This window comes from Schistocerca nitens, chromosome 1, assembly GCF_023898315.1.
Source record: "Schistocerca nitens isolate TAMUIC-IGC-003100 chromosome 1, iqSchNite1.1, whole genome shotgun sequence".
NCBI classification, from domain to species: Eukaryota; Metazoa; Arthropoda; class Insecta; order Orthoptera; family Acrididae; genus Schistocerca; species Schistocerca nitens.
Genome location: NC_064614.1, coordinates 1233210 through 1255854, shown reverse-complemented (window position 1 = coordinate 1255854; position 22645 = coordinate 1233210). Strand labels below are relative to the sequence as shown.

Sequence of the window (22645 nt, the reverse complement as noted above, 5' to 3'; positions counted from 1 at the left end):
CACAGAGCACAAAGTCAGGCAACCTGAGAGGCCAAGGGAACACAACCACATCATCATCACAATGCCCAATCCAGAGCAATGTGGAAGTCCTTCGTTTAGGTGTTATTTCGGTTATAATTGCTGCACGAGCTGCAGATAGTACAGTTTGAAATGTAATCACTGTGGCAAAATCTTCCACACAGTCAGATGCAGTATTCAAAGTGCATGGAACAATGATTTCTTTGGACTGGGTACGAAACTTACTTTCACCTTCTCTGCAGTTGCATCTGGTCCATTGGTACTTTTCTGTTTACAGTGTTAATACCAAGACACAGTTCTCTATTTATGTGGTGGTTATTCTGCACAGCTCCTTTTGAATGTATGCTGCACTGTTGTAACAGATAAACATCTCGCATATTCCAACAAACAATAACTCTTTTCTTACTTTGTCACCATTTTGTCAAGGCACTGCACCCATAACACCAACTAATAGACACAACGCAAACTCTGCGAGTTTTACAGTTCACAAGTATCAATCATATTTATACATTTAATATTTTGAAAAATACAGAACTCTGAAAACGAATTAATCATTTATAGTCACTCAGCATAAATGACATTATACCATTTAACAGCTCGGAAAATGCTGTATTCTCCCTTCTTTTGTTTCCACGAGGGAAATTTATAGATATAATATAATAATACAGTTTCTAAGGTTTAACAGTTACTAAATTTGAAACCATTTTCTTATATACCTTTAAACTTAAGTCATTTATGTCAGAAGTATGAAAATTTCACTGGTATCACTTTGCTTCTGAGGCCCTCATAGGAATACTATAGCAGTATCACACTTCATTCACATAGGAAGACTTTTCACACGGAGGACACACATTAACGATGAGATGGTAGAACAAAGATGAAACATTAATAAATTGCAATACCTTGAAATATACATACCATTACTGTTTATAAGCTCTTTAATCGTGTCTCTTTCTTTGTGGGGTAGCCCAGATGATGTCACACACAAGTTGTGAAAAATTGGGCACTTATAATTCATAAATTCGTCATCTGTTGCATGGACATTTCTGAGCTTGCTAGCTTCCCACACTTCCAGCACCCACTTCTCTGTCATGACAGGTATGCCCTGCTCAGTTGCTTTCTGAAACAATTGACAGACATTTAGTACCGAGTGAAAATGATCAAAATGTTAACAGAAGTGTCCTCTACAAAATCTTAAGTATTTCTAAACACCAACTCCTGTCACAATAACCAAAATCACAATCACATGTTGCATGTTTATATGCATAAAAATACAATAACAACTTGTACTGGCTGACTGAACGCTACATCCCTTTTCATATTTGCAATGTAAGGTTACAGGTAAAGAATCTGAAAACAAGATGTGTTCTCCATTAAGGATTGATGTAATGAAACAGATGTGAATGAAAATATTCTCTAAAGTTCCTGCAATTTCTATCAACACAGTGGAAAAGTTTTCTATCAGGCTGTTCCAGCCCGAGCACCTGCTGGCAGGCAGCCGATTCCCGTCAGTTAAGGTGGGCAGGGTGCAGGAAAGCAGCTGACGTGCACAGGCAGTCAGGTCGTAGCCTGCACAATCTTACGGCTCCGGTCGGGCGCATGCAGACAGGCACGGCCTAGTGCCTCATGCACGAGCAGAATAAGGGCAATAGGACCACACGGAATGTAGCGTACAGCAGCTGTGTCCGCAGCCTGTCCATATAGATAGCAGAAGTATAGTGAAAATAGGTAACTATGTTTTGGATGATTGCAGCTGACAAGGAATTATAAGCGCTTTTGCTTATTTCCAAAGTTTTTCAAAATATACATAGATAATGCCCCTAAAATCTGGAGGAAAATATGCCCATGCAATTAGGAAATAACACTATGTATAGCCTATTGTCTGTAGACAAGTGACTGTACACAAGAATGAAGAAGACTCAAGTTACTGATGTGGAAAATTAGTAGAGGAATGCCAGAAGTGGCATATGAATATATTAGAACCCACAGTACGTAGTCATAGGAAAGGAAATGTAAGTCTTAGAAACAGAGAAGAGAATTGTTAAAAAAATAATCTCATACTAAATACAAGGTATCACACTGACAGTAGACGGCAGGGACAATCGGGACATACAGAATAAAACTTGGAAATCGAGCATCGTAACTGAGCGGATACATCTAACATTACGAAATGGAGGTACACGAGTTCTGTGGAAAAGCATCGAGTCATATGCATCAGAAGTGTGGGCACTGACAAAGAAAATGACAGGAAGACTGTACTCGATGGAAATTACTTACTGAGGTGGTGTTGCAAAACCACATACCAACAGGGTGAATAATCAAGACATCAAGTAAATGACCATAATAAATTTAACATTGACTACAGTGGACAGATAGGGAATAGCTGGCACGGTATAGCAGTATGAAGAGTACAGATGGCAACACATCTCTAAGTGTGGACACGAATGATTTCAGGAAAGTGGGAAAGGACCGAGCCTACGAAGGATTGGAATGCAGGAATTGCAGATACCATAAAGGAAAGACAGCTGACAGAACATATTAATATAGATAAAGGGCTATGAAGATTGGGTTACAATAAACAGCAAACAATGCTGCGAGACAAATGCTGCAATACATATTGTACATTCTCTAGAATATGAATATGGCTGACCAAGACAATCATTGTACACAGTATTTAAAGACAAATATGACTAAGCATTAAATAGATTGAAAAATCATAAAAATCTGGAACTCAAAATTTTCAAGCATAAAAGGAGAAATTATACATAATTCTGAAGAAACACTTATGACATGCATTCCTAAGTCCAGCATAGCACTGAAATGCAATTAGTACACAGCATTCAACCTCCTATTACAAGTCTAAAAAATGGTAACTAGCATTAACTATCATCACCTGCAAAAGTAAGCAGAAGGTCCACGAGATGACTAGTTTACACTTCAAAAGTAATTTGGAACACCATAGGTAATATTCACATTATGGTTAACGGTTGAGAATTCTTTGATGTTCAGCAAATTAGCCTTCATCCACTTCACATATAGAGAGAAGGCACTCAGCAAAGTCCATCAAAATATTCAAACTGATGAACAAAGGGATGGATTATATGGACTGAAGAATAATTCCGCATGAAACAGAGTGCTATGATAGGTGAAGAAAGGCGAGGCTAAGAAAAAGGAGTGAAGATGATTTGGTTCAACACCATTGCTATTCAATTTGTACACAAACAATGCAGTTATGTAATTTTAGAAGTCATTGGCAATGGGGCAACAGTTCAAGGGGAACCAAAAAGAGGAAAAAATACAAATGACAAAATGCATAAGGGACAGAAAAGTAAATGTAGTCATGCACTTTACAGGTAAAAAACTGACATTACTACATCCAAGTACATGGGAAGCTGTCTCACAGCAGACTGAGCAAGTGCAATGTATGTGAAAGCACAACAGCCCAGGTACTAGAATCACTTCTCCAGAAAAGCAAACCACTAACAAACAGCATCTTCCTGAATCCTGGGACAAAATTCTTCCTCAGCTAAATATGGAGTGCATGCCTGTAAGGGGCAGAAACTTTGACTTGAAGGAAATCACAGTAGGCTTTTTGTGTGTGTTCCTACAGATTAAAGTTGAAGTACTGAGAGAAACAGGAGAGCCACAACAATTACTGATAAGCAGAAACATTGTTACAACCAATGTTAATAATGATGTCAGTTTATTGCTCAGAGAAAACTACAGAAAAAGGCAGAACACTGTACGATAGTTCATGACGGAAATTAAAGTTAGTAAAAATGAGCATCAGTGGATTAGCTGCGGAGGACGTAACTGTAGAGACTAAAATGCTAACAAGGTAGGAGAGCAATTCCCACTAAATACCCTACACAGCGCAATATAGTATTGGTGTGCACGTAAGGATATCGCAAAAATAAACTGCATGTTGCAATATTAATCTACGAGAAGTTATATTCTCAAAGCAGGATATAATCGAGGGCTTACCTGGTACTTCTCTGAAAGCACAGAATGTGCAACAAGATGGGTGACACTCTGTCTTAGTTTGTTGGTAAAAACACCTCCCATGAACTCTACCAGTTTTGTAATTTTTTTCTGAAATCCAAGGCATTATATTTTACATGCAAGCATTGTAACTGCTGAAATACACAGAATAAATATTTTCCTTGTACCATATATTACTACCTTTGGTTCACCATCAAAACCAGTGGTGCTAATTAGGAGTCCCCTCATTCCCACAGTGTAAATTGCAGAACGGCCTTCAGGTATTGAAATTCCTTCTGTGAGGCAAGTTAGAATGCAGCGTGGCCCAACTATTCTGCTAAAACACCAATTACATATATTAGTTATGCATAAGCTGAAGACCAAAATGACAGCACAGTCACGGGAACACCCTAGCAAAATGATTTCTACGTTACAAATGTCACAAATTATTAAATGACAAGAACAGGGGAGGAGGGGGGGGGCAGCATTTAAAGGCAACTGAATATGAGTTGGGGGCGGAAAACTATCCCTACCTTACACCTTAGATTTCATTTCAAGACCTAACATGGCAATATTAACTGAGCAATTATACCACAATATGTCACGTATACTGCACTCTGTGTCATCTGAATTTTTATTAAATAAGCCACATTTAAAAATGGAAATTTTTTTCCTCCAGCAATTCTAATGATTAACAAACAAGGTAAGACTTCACTTGTTAAAATGAGGCTGAGATCTTCAACACTTCTAATAACAATTAGAGTTAGGTTGACAAAACACATTCTATGTTTATGAAAATTTGGTTCACTTCATGCAAGTTATGATGGACCTTGGGGTCACACAGCTGACACTTCAAGGACTATCTGGCAATGAGAACAGAAACGGATTTCTTATAAACAAGTGTGAGATCCACATCAGTTGGGACTGACGGATGACATCGAAAAAGTTCAAAGATGGGCAGCTCATTTTGTATTACTCCAAAATAGGGGAGATAGTGCCACAGACATGATACATAAATTGGAGTGACAATCATTTAAACAAAGGCTTTTTCGTTGTGACGCGATATTCTCATGAAACTTCAATCACCAGTTTTCTCCTCCAATTGCGAAAACTTCTGTTGGCACCCACCTACATAGAGAGAAATGATCATTTTTGAATATTTTTAGCATGGTGCAGCAGAGTCAGTAACTGTAAAATGTAATTATATTAAATTTCAGTCTCCAGTTGCATAAGCAAAGAAACTTTACCTAGGTTTCAGCTATAATAATGTAGCCTTCTTGAGAAATGCCACAATATAAAATTAAAACATGCCAGATACTGGCCTTGTCAAACTTAAAATACAGTATATAGTCATAAGACTGCATCACTTCTACTAATGACAAGGTCAATATTTGGCATGTTTTAATTTTAATTTTATATTGTGACATTTCTGAAGGAGGCTACATTATTATAGCCGAAACCTAGGTAAAGTTTCTTTGCTTATGCAACTGGAGGCTGAAATTTAATATAATAAGAAATAATCATCATGACAAAATAAGAGAAATCAGGGCTAACACAGAAAAATTTAAGTGCTCATTTTTTCCGCACACCGTTCGAGAGTGGAATGGTAGAGAGACAGCTTGAAAATGGTTCACTGCACCCTCTGCCAGGCACTTTATTGTGAATAGCAGAGTAATCGTGTAGATGTAGATATTACAATGGATAATAAAATCACTAACAGGAGCGTATAGGTTCACGTGCAAGTTTGTGCCCTTTACTTGTGTTTAAATAAAATATAGTCATAAAAAGGGAATTAGTTAAAAAATGCTAAAAGTTATTCACTGGTACTTGTGGCTCAGTTACTGCTAATAACAACAGGAAAGTAACCATTCTAAACATGGCTGTCAAAGTTCTCAAAAAATTTAAGTCAGTTTCACAATATATATTAAAAAGAAAAATAGATATAGTGTCAAAATTTTAGAACTTGTTCTGATAATATGACTGGCTTGATCACTAACTAAAAATAGATGAACCAGCCTCTATGAAAAACATAAAAATGACAGGCAATAACTTAGCCACAAGTCTTGCCAACACACCAAATCTTTAGAACTTCAGTATTTTCCTCATTGTTGTTTAAAATGTTGGACAAATCATACCACGAACAATTATTGTGGCCATATCCAAATATAAAAATTTAATCAAGTAAGATGCGTAGCACCAACACCGGTACACCGTAAGCACCACACACTGGTGTTTGCTGTTGCACCAGGCTGTATGTTTGAGGACAATGGCCTGTTCTCAGTTGTGGTGGAGCTGCTTCTTTCCATCTGTATGAATGGAATGATATTCACAAGGCCAAAACTGTATGCTTCACCAGCCTTAGCTTGTTATTCTGTATGTCAAGTCACACATTCTCCCATCGCCACTTAACACTCTTCAACAATGAGGTAATAGCATTGAAGGAGATAGCATTACTGTCTTTGCGCACGTCCCTTGCTGTCTTGTCAGCTCGTTCATTTTTCAGGATTCCCACATGGCTTGGTGCTCGGCAGAATAATATTTCCTTTTCCTTACACTGTAGCATCTAAAGTGTGTCTTACATGTTTCTGGACCACAGTGTGCTGGGTACAGTAGCTGAATGGTCTGTAGGGCACTTAGGAAACCAGCAAATGAGAAAGTCATTCCATCAACTGTACCTAATCTGCTCCAGTGCCTTTGCTCTGGAGCTTTGTGCCAAAGACTTAATTTGACTGGAAGTCTAGTCCTAAATGCACTGACAGGCAAAACTAGATTCATCAGTGTAAATAAATGTTAAACATCCGTTCTCCTCTAAAAATTTGTAAACGGCTTGCTTTTGCTCCAAACCTGTGTTAAAACATTCAGATCCATCATATCAAATTCTCCAAGCTGCTCCTTTGTTCCAACCCAAACACTCTCATTGCCCTTCAACAATTTACGAAGACTTGTCCTACTGATGGTCAGACAAGAATATTAAAGGCTGTAGCGTGGGGGACTTGGCAGACATATGTGTGCCACATCATGAGGAACTTCCAATGGATGGTTAATGGCAAGTGCAATGAGGCTGGGTATAGGGCTTGTCTTTAAAGCTCCTTTTACCAGTCTAATGCACTCATCATGAGAGTGTCCAAGGTCTTCAAGTATAATGGTTGTGTACAACCATAATACAGTACAGCCATAACTACACAGCATAAACAATGATGATTGTTGGGTGCCCCAATATCTAACAGTAAATTACTTTAAGATGTTAAGTACCTTTAGAACACTTACTTTGAGATGATTCACGAGTGAAAACCAGGCGAGTTTCTTATCAAAGATGAGTCCCCAAAACTTTACTGATTACTGATAGGACAGGAATTTTATCCCCCACTCACAGTTAGGGCTTATTGAAATCATAACTTATTCAACTGAAAGTGGCAGAGGCTCATTTGGCCAGGGAAAAATTGAAGACCTTGTATTTTAGCCCATAACTGTTCTCTTAAGGTTCGTTGCAGTTGAGCATTCATCTTGAGATTAACACTAATAAAAATTGAAACATAATCCATAAAAAGATAGAATCTGACAGGGTTCCTGGCTGTGGTTACTGTGTTGGTGTTGGCTATAGCAAAAAGAGGAACACAACACACCCGCCTGAGGGACACCATTCTCCGGATTATGTTGGTCTCAGAGCGAACTGTCAACTCTACCTCTACCTCCCAGAAAGGAACAATGATATATGATGGGTAGACAAGCCCCATTCAGTTTCAGATATCTGATCTCCATATGATGTTATAGGTCCCTTTGATGTAACAAAATATTCTCATTAACTGCTACCTATGACGCAGAAAAAAATTTATCCTCTTGTACCACTGCCTCAAGGAATATTAGATTGTCAGGTGTAAAGTGGTACATTCAGGTTTCAGGAGGAAATTACTTCCCTCCAAGAATCGAGTATTGTCGCTTCGACCAAATTCTGTTAAAACATGAGGAGACAGTCTTCAATGCAATATTCAAATGTCGCAACATGGCTTAGTGCACTTGGTCCTGGGATTGTATTAAGAGCCACAGATAGCACATGTTTTAACTCATACATGCACATGGGATGACTGTATTCTCCAGTGTTACTGGATTTAGTATTCTCCAGTGTTACTGGATTTAGTATTCTCCAGTGTTACTGGATTTAGTATTCTCCAGTGTTACTGGATTTAGGAGTTAAAGCCCCACTGTATCTTCAAGTGATACTGAAATGAGTTGAAATGTATAGCCCTGACTAGCATTATATGTAATTTGCTTGAGGTATTTCACCATCGTCTAGGCTACAGTGTCTGGGGTGTAATGCTTAGAACACCTTTGTCCTGTATGGTCACACATCACCTTTCCTTTGTATTTACTTCAATACCTTTCCTCATGATGTGGAATGGCTAAAAGTTTTTATTACAACCTTGCCATAAGTGTTTTCTTCTCCCTGATAATAGCCCAAGCTTTTGCCCGAACAATGAGAAAGGCTGTAATATTGTCAGCAGATGGATTATGTTTGAACTTTCAGAATCTCGCCGATCCTACCTACGGGCTAAATGAAATTCCTTGCTCCAGCATAGAACTTGCCATGTGCCAGGTTTAACAGACAACTTTGGAAAGGAGATGTCAGTAGCCCTGCTGATGATGGTATTTACATACTTTACCATTTCCTTGGCAGTGGATCTACATTAGAATACAGTAAGGTTGCTGTTAAGTGTCCCAGTGGCTTTGTTAAATATTCATGGTGGCATTGGATGCAAGTGGGGAAATGGTCACTGAAGTGTAAATCCTTCCCCACTTCACAAAGGACAATATCAGTTGTGGGAGAGCAGAGTGATAGGTCAGTGACTGTGGATGGTCAGTTCGCAGTCCTGAAATGTGTTGCTTTCTCTTTACTGAGATAGACATTTGACATGAAGAAACTCTCCAGTACTCCACCCCAGCACGCACGTATTATTAAAAGCTTTAATTCTTCCACATGTGTTGTTAAACTGTTCACATTCCATTACATTATAGTAGCCATAAATAAGTAGCAGCTTTCTTTTGTCCTCTCTCTTGGTGGCACAGACAGAAGTAGAATGACCTCTCACTTGAAGAGCATATGTAGCCAGTTCCATTTCAGAACTATCTTTGTCCATTGCTATTACACTCTAGTGCAGTATGCTTCATAACTTACATTCATAGCACCACATTAGAATGGGTACTCTTTTTTTTGTTGGGGTTTAAGGGCGCTCAACTACTGAGGTCATTAGCGCCCAGTCACAATTGTTAGAGCACATAGAATCTAGTAAAACTCAAGGGGAGGGGGGGGGGGGGGGGGGCACCAGAAAGACCTTACAAAGATGCAGATAAAATAAGTAAAAGAGTTAGATGTCTTTGGACAAGCCAGTCAAAGTTATAAAACGAAGAACACGAGCAGCTGCTCGAGCGTCATCAGCTAAAATATCCGGTAAAGTAGATGGCAGGGACAGGACAACACGAGATTGACTGAAGCGGGGACATGACAATAAAACATGGCGCACTGTTAATGCTTGACCACAAGGGCACTGCAGGGCTGGGTCACCGGAGAGCAGGTAGCGGTGGCTAAACCGGCAATGCCCAATCCACAACCTGGTCAGAAGGACCTCTTCTCGCCGAGATGGTCGGGAGGAGGTTGTCCAAGCAGTTGGGAACGGTTTTACTGCCCGGAGCTTGTTTCCTTGAAGGGATGACCAAGTATCCCACCACAACGACACAAGCCTCTTACAAACAACCCCACTAACGTCAGATGACGGGATACAATGGGAGGCTGGCCGAGGCAGGAGGACTGCAGCCTTGGCTGCAGCATCAGCAGCCTCATTCCCAGGCACTCCTACATGGCCGGGAACCCACAGAAAGCTGACAGGAGAGCCATCAGCAGCAGAAGAATGGAGGGACTGCTGGATCCGTTGCACCAAGGGATGGACCGGATAGGGAGCTCCGAGGCTCTGAAGAGCACTGAGTGAATCAGAGCAGAGTACATACGATGAATGGCGGTGGCGGCGGACATACTGAACGGCCTGATGGAGAGCAAAAAGCTCGGCCGTAAAGCTGGAACATTGGTCGAGGAGCCGGTATTTAAAGGTGATGGCCCCGACGACAAAGGCACAGCCAACACCACGTCAGTTTTGGAGCCATCAGTATAAATAAAGGTGACTGGCAAGTCGCGCACGAAGTTCGACAAACCGTGAGCAATACACTGCAGCCGGAGTACCATCCTTCGGGAGCGAGCTGAGGTCGAGATAAATATGAACCGGAGCCTGGAGCCAAGGTGGTGTCGAGCTCTCACCCTCTCTGAAGGTGGTAGGGAGGGCAAAATCCAATTGTCGAAGCAGGCGACGGAAGCGGACTCCAGGGGGCAGCAGGGCAGACACATACAACCTGTACTGACGGTCGAGAGAATCGGTGAAGAAGGACTGATAAGAGGGGTGGTCGGGCATTCACAACAGCCGGCAGGCATACCGACACAGCAGTACGTTGCGCCGGTAGGTCAATGGTAATTCGGCAGCTTCAGCATAAAGACTCTCGACGGGACTAGTGTAGAAGGCTCCGGTCGCAAGACGTAACCCCCGATGGTGGATGGAGTTGAGACGGCGTAAGAGGGATGGCCGAGCAGACGAAGCTCCCATAATCCAGCTTCGATCGGACTATGGACCGATAGAAGCGAAGCAGGACAGTGCGATCCGCTCCCCAAGATGAACCACTAAGTACTCTGAGGACATTAAGGGAACGTGTACAACGGGCCGCCAAATAAGAGACGTGCGGAGACCAACAAAGTTTCCTGTCCAATGTGAGCCCTATAAACTTAGTTGTTTCCATGAATGGGAGAACAACGGGACCGAGATGTAAGGATGGCGGAGGGAACGCTTTATATCGCCAAAAGTTGATACAAACTGTCTTCTCTTCAGAGAACCGGAAGCCATTTGCCACGCTCCATGAGTATAGGCTGTCTAGACAACGCTGAAGGCAGCGCTCCAGGAGGCATGTTCTCTGGGCACTGCAGTAGATTGCGAAGTCATTGACAAAGAGAGAGCCTGAGACATTAGGTGGAATGCAATCCATAATTGGATTGATCGCGATGGCAAAAAGGGCTACGCTCAAGACAGAGCCCTGAGGCACTCCGTTCTCCTGGAGGAAGACGTCGGACAATACGGAACCCACACGTACCCTAAACTTTTGATCTGTTAAAAAGGAATCAATAAAAAGGGGCAGGCGACCGCGTAGACCCCACCTGTGCATAGTGCGGAGGATACCTCCTCTCCAACAGGTATCATAAGCCTTCTCCAAATCGAAGAACACGGCTACCGTTTGGCGCTTTCGCAAAAAGTTGTTCATGATGAATGTCGACAAGGTCACAAGGTGGTCAACAGCGGAGTGGCGGCGACGAAAGCCGCATTGAACATTGGTAAGTAGCCGTCGAGATTCAAGAATCCAGACTAACCAAGCGTTAACCATGCACTCCATCACCTTACAGACACAGCTTGTAAGAGAAATGGGGCGGTAACTAGAAGGAAGGTGTCTATCCTTCCCAGGTTTGGGTATAGGAACAATGACGGCGTCACGCCAACGCATGGGGACCTGACCTTCGGTCCAGACGTGATTGTAGGTACGAAGAAGGAAGCTTTTGCCCGCCGGAGAAAGGTGTGCCAGCATCTGAACGTGAATGGCATCTGGCCCCGGAGCAGAGGACCGGGACAGTGCAAGCGCATGTTCAAGTTCCCGCATAGTAAAGGGGGCATTATAAGTTTCCAGATTCAGCGAGTGGAAGGAAGGTCGCCGAGCCTCTTCTGTCTCTTTCCTGGGAAGGAAGACAGGGTGGTAATGGGCGGAGCTTGAAACCTCCGCGAAAAAGCGGCCAAAGGCGTTGGAGACAGCCACAGGATCAACAAGGACCTCATTACCTGAGGTCAGGCCAGGTACCGAGGAGTGGGCCTTAATGCCCGACAGCCGGCGCAGGCCACCCCAAACGACAGAAGAGGGAGTAAAACTGTTAAAGGAGCTGGTGAAAGAGGCCCAACAAGCTTTTTTGCTGTCTTTGATGACTCTACGGCATTGCGCTCTAAGTTGTTTGTATCCAATACAATTTGCCAATGTAGGATGGCGGCGAAAGGTGCGTAAAGCACGTCGTCGAGCACGGATAGCGTCTCTACAAGCCTCATTCCACCAGGGGACGGAAAGGCGACGTGAAGAAGAGGTAGTATGAGGAATGGAACGTTTGGCAGCATTGATGATAACAGCCGTGAGGTATTCGACCTGACTGTCACAACTGAGAAAATCGTGGTCCGGAAAGGTCGCCAGGGAGGAGTAAAGTCCCCAGTCAGCTATCGGTATGTCCCAGCTCGAAGGACGTGGGGATGGGGTGTGGTGCAGGAGACGAACGACACAGGGGAAGTGGTCGCTCGAATAGGTGTCAGAAAGGACATACCACTCGAACCGACGGGCAAGAGTGGTAGAACAGATCGAAAGGTCCAAGTGGGAGTAGGTATGAGTAGAGTCCGAGAGGAAAGTCGGGGCGCCAGTATTGAGGCAGACAAGATTGAGATGGTTGAAGACATTCGCCAAGAGGGAGCCTCTTTGACAGGATGCAGGAGAGCCCCAAAGGGGATGATTAGCATTGAAGTCGCCAAACAATAAAAATGGCGGAGGAAGCTGAACAATCAGGTGCATCATGTCAGCCCGACTAACTGCGGATGACGATGGAGTGTAGATGGTACAAAGCGAAAAAGTTAAGGCAGAAAGAGTAATACAGACAGCTATTGCTTGGAGTGGGGTGGTCAATGGGATGGGATGGTAATAGACATCGTCCCGAACGAGCAACATGACCCCACCATGAGCTGGAATACCGTCCACAGGGGTGAGGTCATACCGCTCCGAGGTATAGTGGGTAAAGGCAATACGGTCAGTTGGGCGCAACTTGGTTTCCTGAAGACCAAGGACGAGCAGACAGTGCAGGCGGAGGAGCAGTTGTAATTCCTCCCGATTAGATCGAATACCTCTTATGTTCCAATGTAACAAGGCCATCGCTAGTCAGAAAAAAGGGGGAACGAGACGGGGGAAGAGCTGGTCACCTCGACGGCTGCGGAGGGCCAGGTTTCGAGGGAACAACGCTACAACCGGTGGGAGGCGGATCCTCTGTTCCATCAAGTCATCGCCAGCTGCGGCCGCTGTCCCGGGTTGCGTAGGAGGGGCAGCATCATTTGCTGATGAGAGGCCAGCTGAGCGCCTGGCAGCAGAGCGTCCCGGCGAAACTGAGGACGGCTGGAAGAAGGTCCTCACGCGCGGGGTCCGTTTTGGAACGCCGGACCTCGGAAGCCGGAGTCCGGAACGTTTCCCCGATGGACGCCTGAGAAGAGGATCGCTTCTCAGGCGGTGGGGGGGGGGGGGGAGGAGGAAGGGTGGCCCCCGGGCCAGAGGGGGCGGGGGCCGCGGGGGAGGAGGATTTGGAAGGGAGGGATTTGGAAGGGAGGGATTTGAGAGGCGGAGGCATAGACCCCGGATGGGGGGGAGGAGGTGGAGGGGGGACAGGATAGGGGTGAGGATACTGGGGAAGGAGTGGACACGACTGAGGCAAACGAAGTTGTCAACGTCACGGGATGGAGGCGGTCATACTTCTTCCTGGCTTCAGTATAAGAGAGACGATCCAAGTTTTGAGTTCTTGAATCTTCTTCTCCTTCTGATACGCGGGGCAGTCTAAAGATCTAGGCAAGTGGATGCCATGACAATTAACGCACCGAGGTGGTGGGGTGCATGTATGTTCCTCACGAAGAGGACGTCCACAACCGCCACAAAGGGGCTCAGCCTCACACCGTGACGACATGTGCCCGAAGTGCAAACACCGAAAGCAGCGCATAGGAGGCGGGACGTAAGGTCGCACGTCGCACCGGTAGCACATCACCTTTACCTTCTCCGGGTGAACGTCCCCCTCGAAGGCGAGGATAAAGGCCCCGGTGTCGATGCGACGGTCTTTGGGGCCGCGCTGGACTCGCCGGACGAAATGCGCGCCTCGGCGCTCCAGGTTGGCCCTGAGCTCTTCATCAGACTGCAGCAGGAGGTCCCGATGAAAAATAACCCCCTGCGTCCTATTCAGTGCCAGATGCGGGACAATGGACACTGGGATGTCCCCTAGTCGGTCACACGCCTGGAGCGCCGTCGACTGTGTGGCGGAGGTGGTCTTTATAAGAACGGACCCCGAACGCATTTTACTGAGAGCCTCGATTTCCCCGAAGATGTCCTCGATGTGCTGAACAAAGAACATGGGTTTGGAGGTGGCGAACTTCCCCCCATCGGTCCGAGAACAGACCAAATAGCGGGGGAAGTACTTTGCCCCAAGACGGCGGGCCTGTCCTTCCTCCCAGGGAGTGGCCAATGGGGAAAGGGCAGGAGAACCAGAACCAGAGACAGTACCTTTCTTTTTAAAAGACTCGGCCGCAGAGCGACCTGATACATGTTGACGTTTCATCTGCGAAACTTCCGCCCCGATACCACCCACTCCGACCAGGGGCTCTCCCCACGGGCGCCACCCAGCCTCAGCAAGGGCCACCTGGCAGGATGACCATTGCCGGGAGTCCTGATGCCCCAAGGAGATGGGTATCTACTCCTTGGCCGACATGGGGAGGGTGCAGCTCAGGTATCGGCAGTACGATCCCTGTGTTGTCAGGGGGCTACAACCTAGAGGGTACATGACGACCCCACCACAACGGGCTGGCTACTGTGCTGGATTTCCGGTGCCATGGAAAGTCCATCATGATCGTAGATGCAGATGGGGACGCACTGTGGGCGTAACTTGTACAACCCATCAGGCGTTTAGGCCCAATTTGAGGAATAGTGGGTATGGTTACAACGCCGTTACAATGCTGAGTGCCAAGGTCTTAGTGCACGGAGGACCAGTGATACACCACGTAAGGTGTCCTTCCCCAAAAGGCTCGTACTTCTGTAGAATTTTGAAAAATGGAGGTCAAACCCCAAGGGGGACCATCACATGGAAGGCCGAAACAGTTGAAACTCCTTTTAGTCGCCTCTTACGACAGACAGGAATACCTTGGGCCTATTCTTACCCCGGACCCGCAGGGGGGAGAATGGGTACAGAAGAGCTGAATCTCAGTCAAATAAATCCAGCTTTAGAATTTTCTGGAAGGATAGACGAACTGACAGAAGACAAATAGCTGCCTTCTGCGATTCACATTCTCTTTGTCATGTTTCAAACTTCTGTTATGCCTTCCTTATCCCATTCTTGTTAGAGTGCAGCTGCCTACCTGTCCATTATATCTCTCTACAACTTATGACACTTTTACTTAAGTCTTAAGTTCTCTCTTTTTCTCCTGTTATAGCACAGTGATCAAAATTATTAAGATTTCAGAAGTTTGGTTGAGTTGCAAGACAGTACAGCAGAGCTTGTTAATCCAGCATGCTCAGGGATCAGTTAATGCTGGATTACTAAATATGGTGGGTTATCAAGGTCATTTTTAAAAATGTGGTTAAAAATAAAACAATAAAAAAGCAAAACCTGTAGTCTTAATTTATGAAAACAAGTACCTTATTTTTCAAATACAACAGGAGTTATTAGAGTATTAAAAAAATTAAAAGTATGAACAAGGTATGTTCAATAAGCAATGCAATACATTTATCTCTGAAAACAGGTTGGTTTTATTCAAGATTCCAATGCACCAATTATTCCCCACCTTTTGGGCTATGAAATTCGATTTTCAACATAATGTTTATTCAATGTGACAGCCTTATGCCAGCTTACTGGGAGGGCCTGCATCCCAGCACGGTACCATTCAACTGGCTGACATCGGAGCCAGGGTCTCACTGCATCAGTAACCTGCCCATCATCCATGCACTGCTTTCCATGAAGTGCACCTTTCATTGGGCCAAAAAGATGGCAATCAGAGGGTGCAAGATCGGGGCTGCATGGGGGAAGAGTAAGGACAATCTAATGAAGTTTTGTGAGCTCCTCTCAGGTGCGCAGACTTTTGTGACACCTTGTGTTGACATTGAGAAGGAGAAGAGTGTTTCCATTTTTGTTGTGATGAACACCCAAGCCCAACACTGCAAAATTCACAGCTGTGTGTGGCTGGCTGGACATGTTTGCACTACCTTGTTCTGATGATGACAGAAGCCTCACCCGATGACTGACTGCTTTTGTTCAATGTCAGATCTTGGTAGACATTCTGCAAGTGCATACGAATATCTTTGATGCTCTGGTTTTCCACCAAAACAAACTCAATGACAGCACTCTGGTTGCAGCACATCTCCATTACAGACAGTATTCTGAAAGCTATGTATAGCACTGCCACCTATCTGAACGTCATGAAACTATAGGGGTGAAGTGAGAATATATCATGATGTCCCAAGACAAATTCTGCATTTTTTCAACCTAAATTGATCACTAAAAAAACATTCGTTGCTTTATTTATTTAATGTCCCTTTTATTACTTTTCTATAATAACAAAATTAAACTGAAGTCGAATACTGTACAGCCCTATTAAAAGAATTTAAAGCTCCAAGTGCTAGAAAATTTTAATGGTATAAATAATTTTTGTACGTCAGTTAAGGAATAAAATAAGTACCACTTACTTGAATAAGAGCAAGGAAAATCTAATTAATAAAAATTGTTATCAAGAATTTGATGCACTTTAATTGGTATCACTGTCTTTAGGAACAGTAGATACTCGACGACGTTGAAGACATGGAATTTGTCGGACATGTAAGGACCAATGATGATTTATGTGAAACTTTCTTCCGAGTCCTCTGGAACCTTACGGAAATGCTACCTTATTTCTTGGATTAAGGTCTTTTTCGACAAAAATTATCTTCTTCATCACTGTTTCTTGCACCTCCTGTGACTGTAAAAATTTTACTAGATCGTCACTCAGCAAGTAATTCATACAAATGTCTGTCAATGTCAATCTGTTTGTCAACTACTTCTGCTGAAAGTGCACCCAGTTAATTAGCAGCTGTAGAATTTATCACTCATGCAATTTCAGAGCTATCATCTGTGGACAGAACTAATTCCTCATGAAAAAATTTGGTCTTTTCAATTAACAATGACCCTCTTATTGGCTGTCCCTCTGCTCTCTTAGAACCGAACCACCTACACAAAACTACCTGTAGTTCCTAACCTATGCTTATTTGGAGTCTGCCTAACATCTAGATTTTTAACAGAAGCAGACTGCGACAAATATTTCAAGCTGTTGATTTTTTCTTTCATATCCTATATAGTTGAAGATGCACTATTAAATTCACTTACAAAATTGTTTCAGTTCTCACTCTTCTCCAGCCTTCTCATGATGTCCAGTTTTAGGCGGGTAGGCAACATCTCGTGTTTTGCCATTTTAGGTGCACTTTTGATCTGTATAAAAAACATTCCTGTATGTACGTACTTTTTACTCTGGTGTAGCCTACGAGGCAGTCATCCAAGTAGCTAAATATGATACTGTACCAACAATTATTTTTTTCAATAACTATTAAATATAACCCCACACACAGATGCAACTGAATGTCTGCAGCAAACCTTTGGAAACTCACAAGCACTGCCTTTCATTCTGTTATCTCTAAAGACTGAATGGGGCTGCTTTTTCGTGCAGCGCCCTTCCAAACTGTTCACAGTAACAGAATGAAAGGCAGTGTTTCTGAATGCAGGAGGTAGAGAATCAGTACAGGAGATGAAAAGGTGTAATAGAAATAGTCGATGAAATAAGTACTACTGACTAGTAATCACTCCTTTCACAACACACACTCCTTTCACAACACAGACAACACAATTCGATCATCTCTCTCACACACACACACACACACACACACACACACACACACACACACACACACACACACACACGTCAACTGTCACATACTGACACAGCCAAGAGTGGTCGTGAAAGTGATTAATGTAAGTCGTCAAACATTCTTCATGCAATGCACGTATTTGTGTACAGTTAATTACACTGACTGAAATATCTGTAATTGGCCTCTATGAAACTTTCAGTTTTCTCCTGCACTAGCCTAAGTTCTCATTTGTTTACACTCTTGGCTGATTGACACACACAGTGTTAGCACTATTTGAACCTAGACCTTACAGATTGAAGTCCCGTGTACCCTAATTTGTAAAATGGTTGTGTGTGAGAACAATAAGAACTAGTGTTTAATGTGCCAAGAATCAGGCAGTTCTAGTTTTGTGTAGGGACAGTCCAGAAAATATCTTGGCTGTTTTTTTCCAATGAGGAACAACTAGTGTAAAGTAGGTATAGAGCTTTGAATTGGTGATCAAGATCAGTGCATATAACAGTGAGCAATGAAAGTAGTTGAATGATGACGTACAAATCTGATTACTTGTACAATTTTAAACAGGAATTCACTGGCATCCACTCATTTGCAATGAAATACCACACTGCAAGCATGATCCAGTAGTCACATAATTGCAAATAGGAGACCAAATGAGCATACAGAAGCCAAAGCTGACAAAAAGAGAGCTCTGAAATCAAAAATGGTGCTAATTGTTTTGTTATCATTCACAGTGCTACCCAGACAGCCATATTTTGAAGTTCAAATGCCACTGTGGTTCAACTGTTTAAATCACTGAAATGAAATTTCTGTGAATTGTAGAATAATTACATATGTGCATACTCTCCACTGCAAACCAAACTAACCCCTTTCCACAGGCAACTGTTTGAACATTGTACTTAGTTACAGTGCTGCTGTTAGTACACATAAAGCAACATTTCATTTTTATACAACCAAACCACCATGTCACATTATTTTCACTAAACACTGCCTCAGTTTCGCAAACTTATTAGACAAGAGAAGATAACTTTCTTGCCAATTTCAAGACTTTCTTTCTAAACGTAATACATTCGTTTCCAGTTTTTTATGTTTAATTGGAGATTAAACAATACAGATAAAACACTAGATATAATGCCTCCAGACAGCATAGGTGCATCCAGTAGAGTTCACAGTTAAGCGATATACTAGAAAACACCTACCTCTTTTTGTAATTTCATTAACTGTATGGAGACAAAAACACTATTACCTTACACATAATTCTATTACATGCAAGCCATAAAACAATATGATTTCTAAGGTACCATATTATGGAGTTTCTTCTTTCTCTTCAAAATTAGTAATTTCTGTTATACTCACACACATTTATTATTACACAAATGTTCATAAGCGACACCCTCAAATTCTGAGAAGACAAAAACATCTTTCTTCACAGGGGTCAGCTTCAGACAAGAGTTTTCTGTGATCCATTCTGGATGTAGAGATTGTTCAACACAGCTCTGAAATTGAAAAACAGATGAAAAGCAATGCAGAGTGTGGGAAAGAAAGCATGATAAATTTTGGTTAGTTATTACAGAGGCACTCTGTGAAGCAAATACCAATATTTATATGCTACGGAACTTTACAGGTAATTTTTTTAGATAACCTCAAAATAAGTGTAAGTCTTTAAGAGTTTAGTTAATTTTGGCAGGAATGAAAAGTATTTAATTACCAATATTGGATGTTGACTGTATCCCATGATGTAATAACGTTGTGGTGTGTGATATCACAAGCACAAACAGGGAGAAAACAGAAAACTGACAACATTTTTAATGTCTATATTTTTCGGAACATAGGTTGTGGTGGTAGGTGGATCTGTAGCATAGCTTGAGGTATAAGTTAGGCTGAAACATGACAACTTAGTTGTGAGTTGGCAAAGCCAACAAATGTGAATACAAAGTATTAGTTGTGGTGGTATAATGGTCTGTAGTGTCGTCCAAGCCCATAATATGTTAATGTTCGACAGTTTGGTTGTGTTGGCAAAATGGTACTTTGACAAAGCTCACTTTTTTTTTATACAAAACCTTTACAGCTAATTTCTTTTAACCTTTCTCTGTAATGCTTACCTGTAGATCATCTGGGAAGTGGGAATACATTGAGAAAGACAATTACACTTATCTGTATAGGGGGAAACAGTTTTTAGGTTTTATCTGCTGACAATGAGCAATTATCTATATCCTGGTTTCAGGTAGTGTAGTGCATCTACTTTGTAATTAGGTGAATCAAGCCAGATACTCTGTATACTGTACAACCTCTAGCATTCATTACATACAGTAACAGACATCAATGACAAAATGAACATTTTCAAGCCTGACTTTAATGGTTCTCTCTTGGTAAACTCTGCACGAGTATCTGCCAATATAATTTAATGGATAACCACTAAAGCATTGTAATTTCAGGTACAATGCTCTTATAACGAGGATTTATGACTTTAGCTCTGAACAGCTACTTTAATTTCAGAGTTCCACGCTTTCCTCAAATCATTAGGCAAAATAAAAATGAAGTGATAAAATAAGCTTCATAATATTTAGAACTTTAGTCAGAATGTTTTAAAGCAGTGAAGATTTGTTATCAATCTCCAAAGAGTACATGGGTTGAAAGTGGTTATAAAAGTTGTTAAATTTTTTGTGTCATTCTACTGCCATGACGTGTTAATGGTATTGTGGTATCGATTGTCAAACTAAATACTGAGAATCAAATTAAAAGAGCATTGTGTGTGTGTGTAACTACTGTCTAACGTCTGCACCATTTCAGTGCAGTAATGTGTTCATTGTAAATAAGTATTGTAGTAGTTCTATTATATGTTTATTACCTTATAAACAAATAAAAACATTTTTTTATTTTAAATTCAGTGCATTAATGTAATCTTAGTAAATGAGTGTTCGTAAAATGATTCTTTAATACAGTGTCCATTAAAAAAATTATGATCAGTCCACTTGGGACCTGTGGAATGTACATTAGCTTATTTGCTTCAGTTGTAAATATCTGTCATGTATTATTGTTTTTCTGACATGTTCTACATCCTGGAGGACCTCCTCACTACAGACCAATCTAACTTAATCTAATCATTACATTATTATGCCAGAGCAGTTCCCAACAATAGCTCGTGGTAATCAATTTCTCCCCATGTATGTAATTTGAAATTAATGTCTTACAGACACTCCAATAATAATAATAATAATAATAAGTCTGAGAAAGGAAAGAAATAATAATAACAATAATACACTCCTGGAAATGGAAAAAAGAACACATTGACACCGGTGTGTCAGACCCACCATACTTGCTCCGGACACTGCGAGAGGGCTGTACAAGCAATGATCACACGCACGGCACAGCGGACACACCAGGAACCGCGGTGTTGGCCGTCGAATGGTGCTAGCTGCGCAGCATTTGTGCACCGCCGCCGTCAGTGTCAGCCAGTTTGCCGTGGCATACGGAGCTCCATCGCAGTCTTTAACACTGGTAGCATGCCGCGACAGCGTGGACGTGAACCGTATGTTCGAGGGCGTATAGTGGGCATGCGGGAGGCCGGGTGGACGTACCGCTGAATTGCTCAACACGTGGGGCGTGAGGTATCCACAGTACATCGATGTTGTCACCAGTGGTCGGCAGAAGGTGCACGTGCCCATCGACCTGGGACCGGACCGCAGCGACGCACGGATGCACGCCAAGACCGTAGGATCCTACGCAGTGCCGTAGGGGACTGCACCGCCACTTCCCAGCAAATTAGGGACACTGTTGCTCCTGGGGTATCGGCGAGGACCATTCGCAACCGTCTCCATGAAGCTGGGCTACGGTCCCGCACACCGTTAGGCCGTCTTCCGCTCATGCCCCAACATCGTGCAGCCCGCCTCCAGTGGTGTCGCGACAGGCGTGAATGGAGGGACGAATGGAGACGTGTCGTCTTCAGCGATGAGAGTCGCTTCTGCCTTGGTGCCAATGATGGTCGTATGCGTGTTTGGCGCCGTGCAGGTGAGCGCCACAATCAGGACTGCATACGACCGAGGCACACAGGGCCAACACCCGGCGGCATGGTGTGGGGAGCGATCTCCTACACTGGCCGTACACCACTGGTGATCGTCGAGGGGACACTGTATAGTGCACGGTACATCCAAACCGTCATCGAACCCATCGTTCTACCATTCCTAGACCGGCAAGGGAACTTGCTGTTCCAACAGGACAATGCACGTCCGCATGTATCCCGTGCCACCCAACGTGCTCTAGAAGGTGTAAGTCAACTACCCTGGCCAGCAAGATCTCCGGATCTGTCCCCCATTGAGCATGTTTGGGACTGGATGAAGCGTCGTCTCACGCGGTCTGCACGTCCAGCACGAACGCTAGTCCAACTGAGGCGCCAGGTGGAAATGGCATGGCAAGCCGTTCCACAGGACTACATCCAGCATCTCTACGATCGTCTCCATGGGAGAATAGCAGCCTGCATTGCTGCGAAAGGTGGATATACACTGTACTAGTGCCGACATTGTGCATGCTCTGTTGCCTGTGTCTATGTGCCTGTGGTTCTGTCAGTGTGATCATGTGATGTATCTGACCCCAGGAATGTGTCAATAAAGTTTCCCCTTCCTGGGACAATGAATTCACTGTGTTCTTATTTCAATTTCCAGGAGTGTAATAATAATAATAATAATAATAATAATAAGAAGAAGAAGAAGAAGAAGAAGAAGAAGAAGAAGAAGGCTGTTGCAAAGGAGCACGAGGATGTAAAGAGCAACTGATAATAGATGCAGAGGTGACATATCAAGCTAAAACTAAACAAAGGTCGCTACACTACGCATACATTGATTACCAAAAAGCTTTTGAT

General features: G+C 43.0%; 1 protein-coding gene across 4 annotated transcripts in view; it reads right to left on the bottom strand.

The window, feature by feature from the left end:
• Positions 1–22645, bottom strand: part of LOC126240314 (DNA topoisomerase 2-binding protein 1-A-like) — a 308035-nt gene that overhangs the window by 237707 nt on the left and 47683 nt on the right. For 2 of the 4 annotated variants that reach the window (XM_049947915.1, XM_049947917.1), the window contains 4 exons: positions 19147–19286; positions 4201–4336; positions 4003–4110; positions 937–1138 (listed from right to left, as the gene is read on the bottom strand). In XM_049947915.1, the coding sequence (XP_049803872.1) occupies positions 937–1138; positions 4003–4110; positions 4201–4336; positions 19147–19286 (586 nt within the window). Of the gene's footprint in view, positions 1–936; positions 1139–4002; positions 4111–4200; positions 4337–19146; positions 19287–22645 lie in introns of those variants that run through there. The other 2 variants (XM_049947916.1, XM_049947918.1) reach the window with 2 other exon arrangements.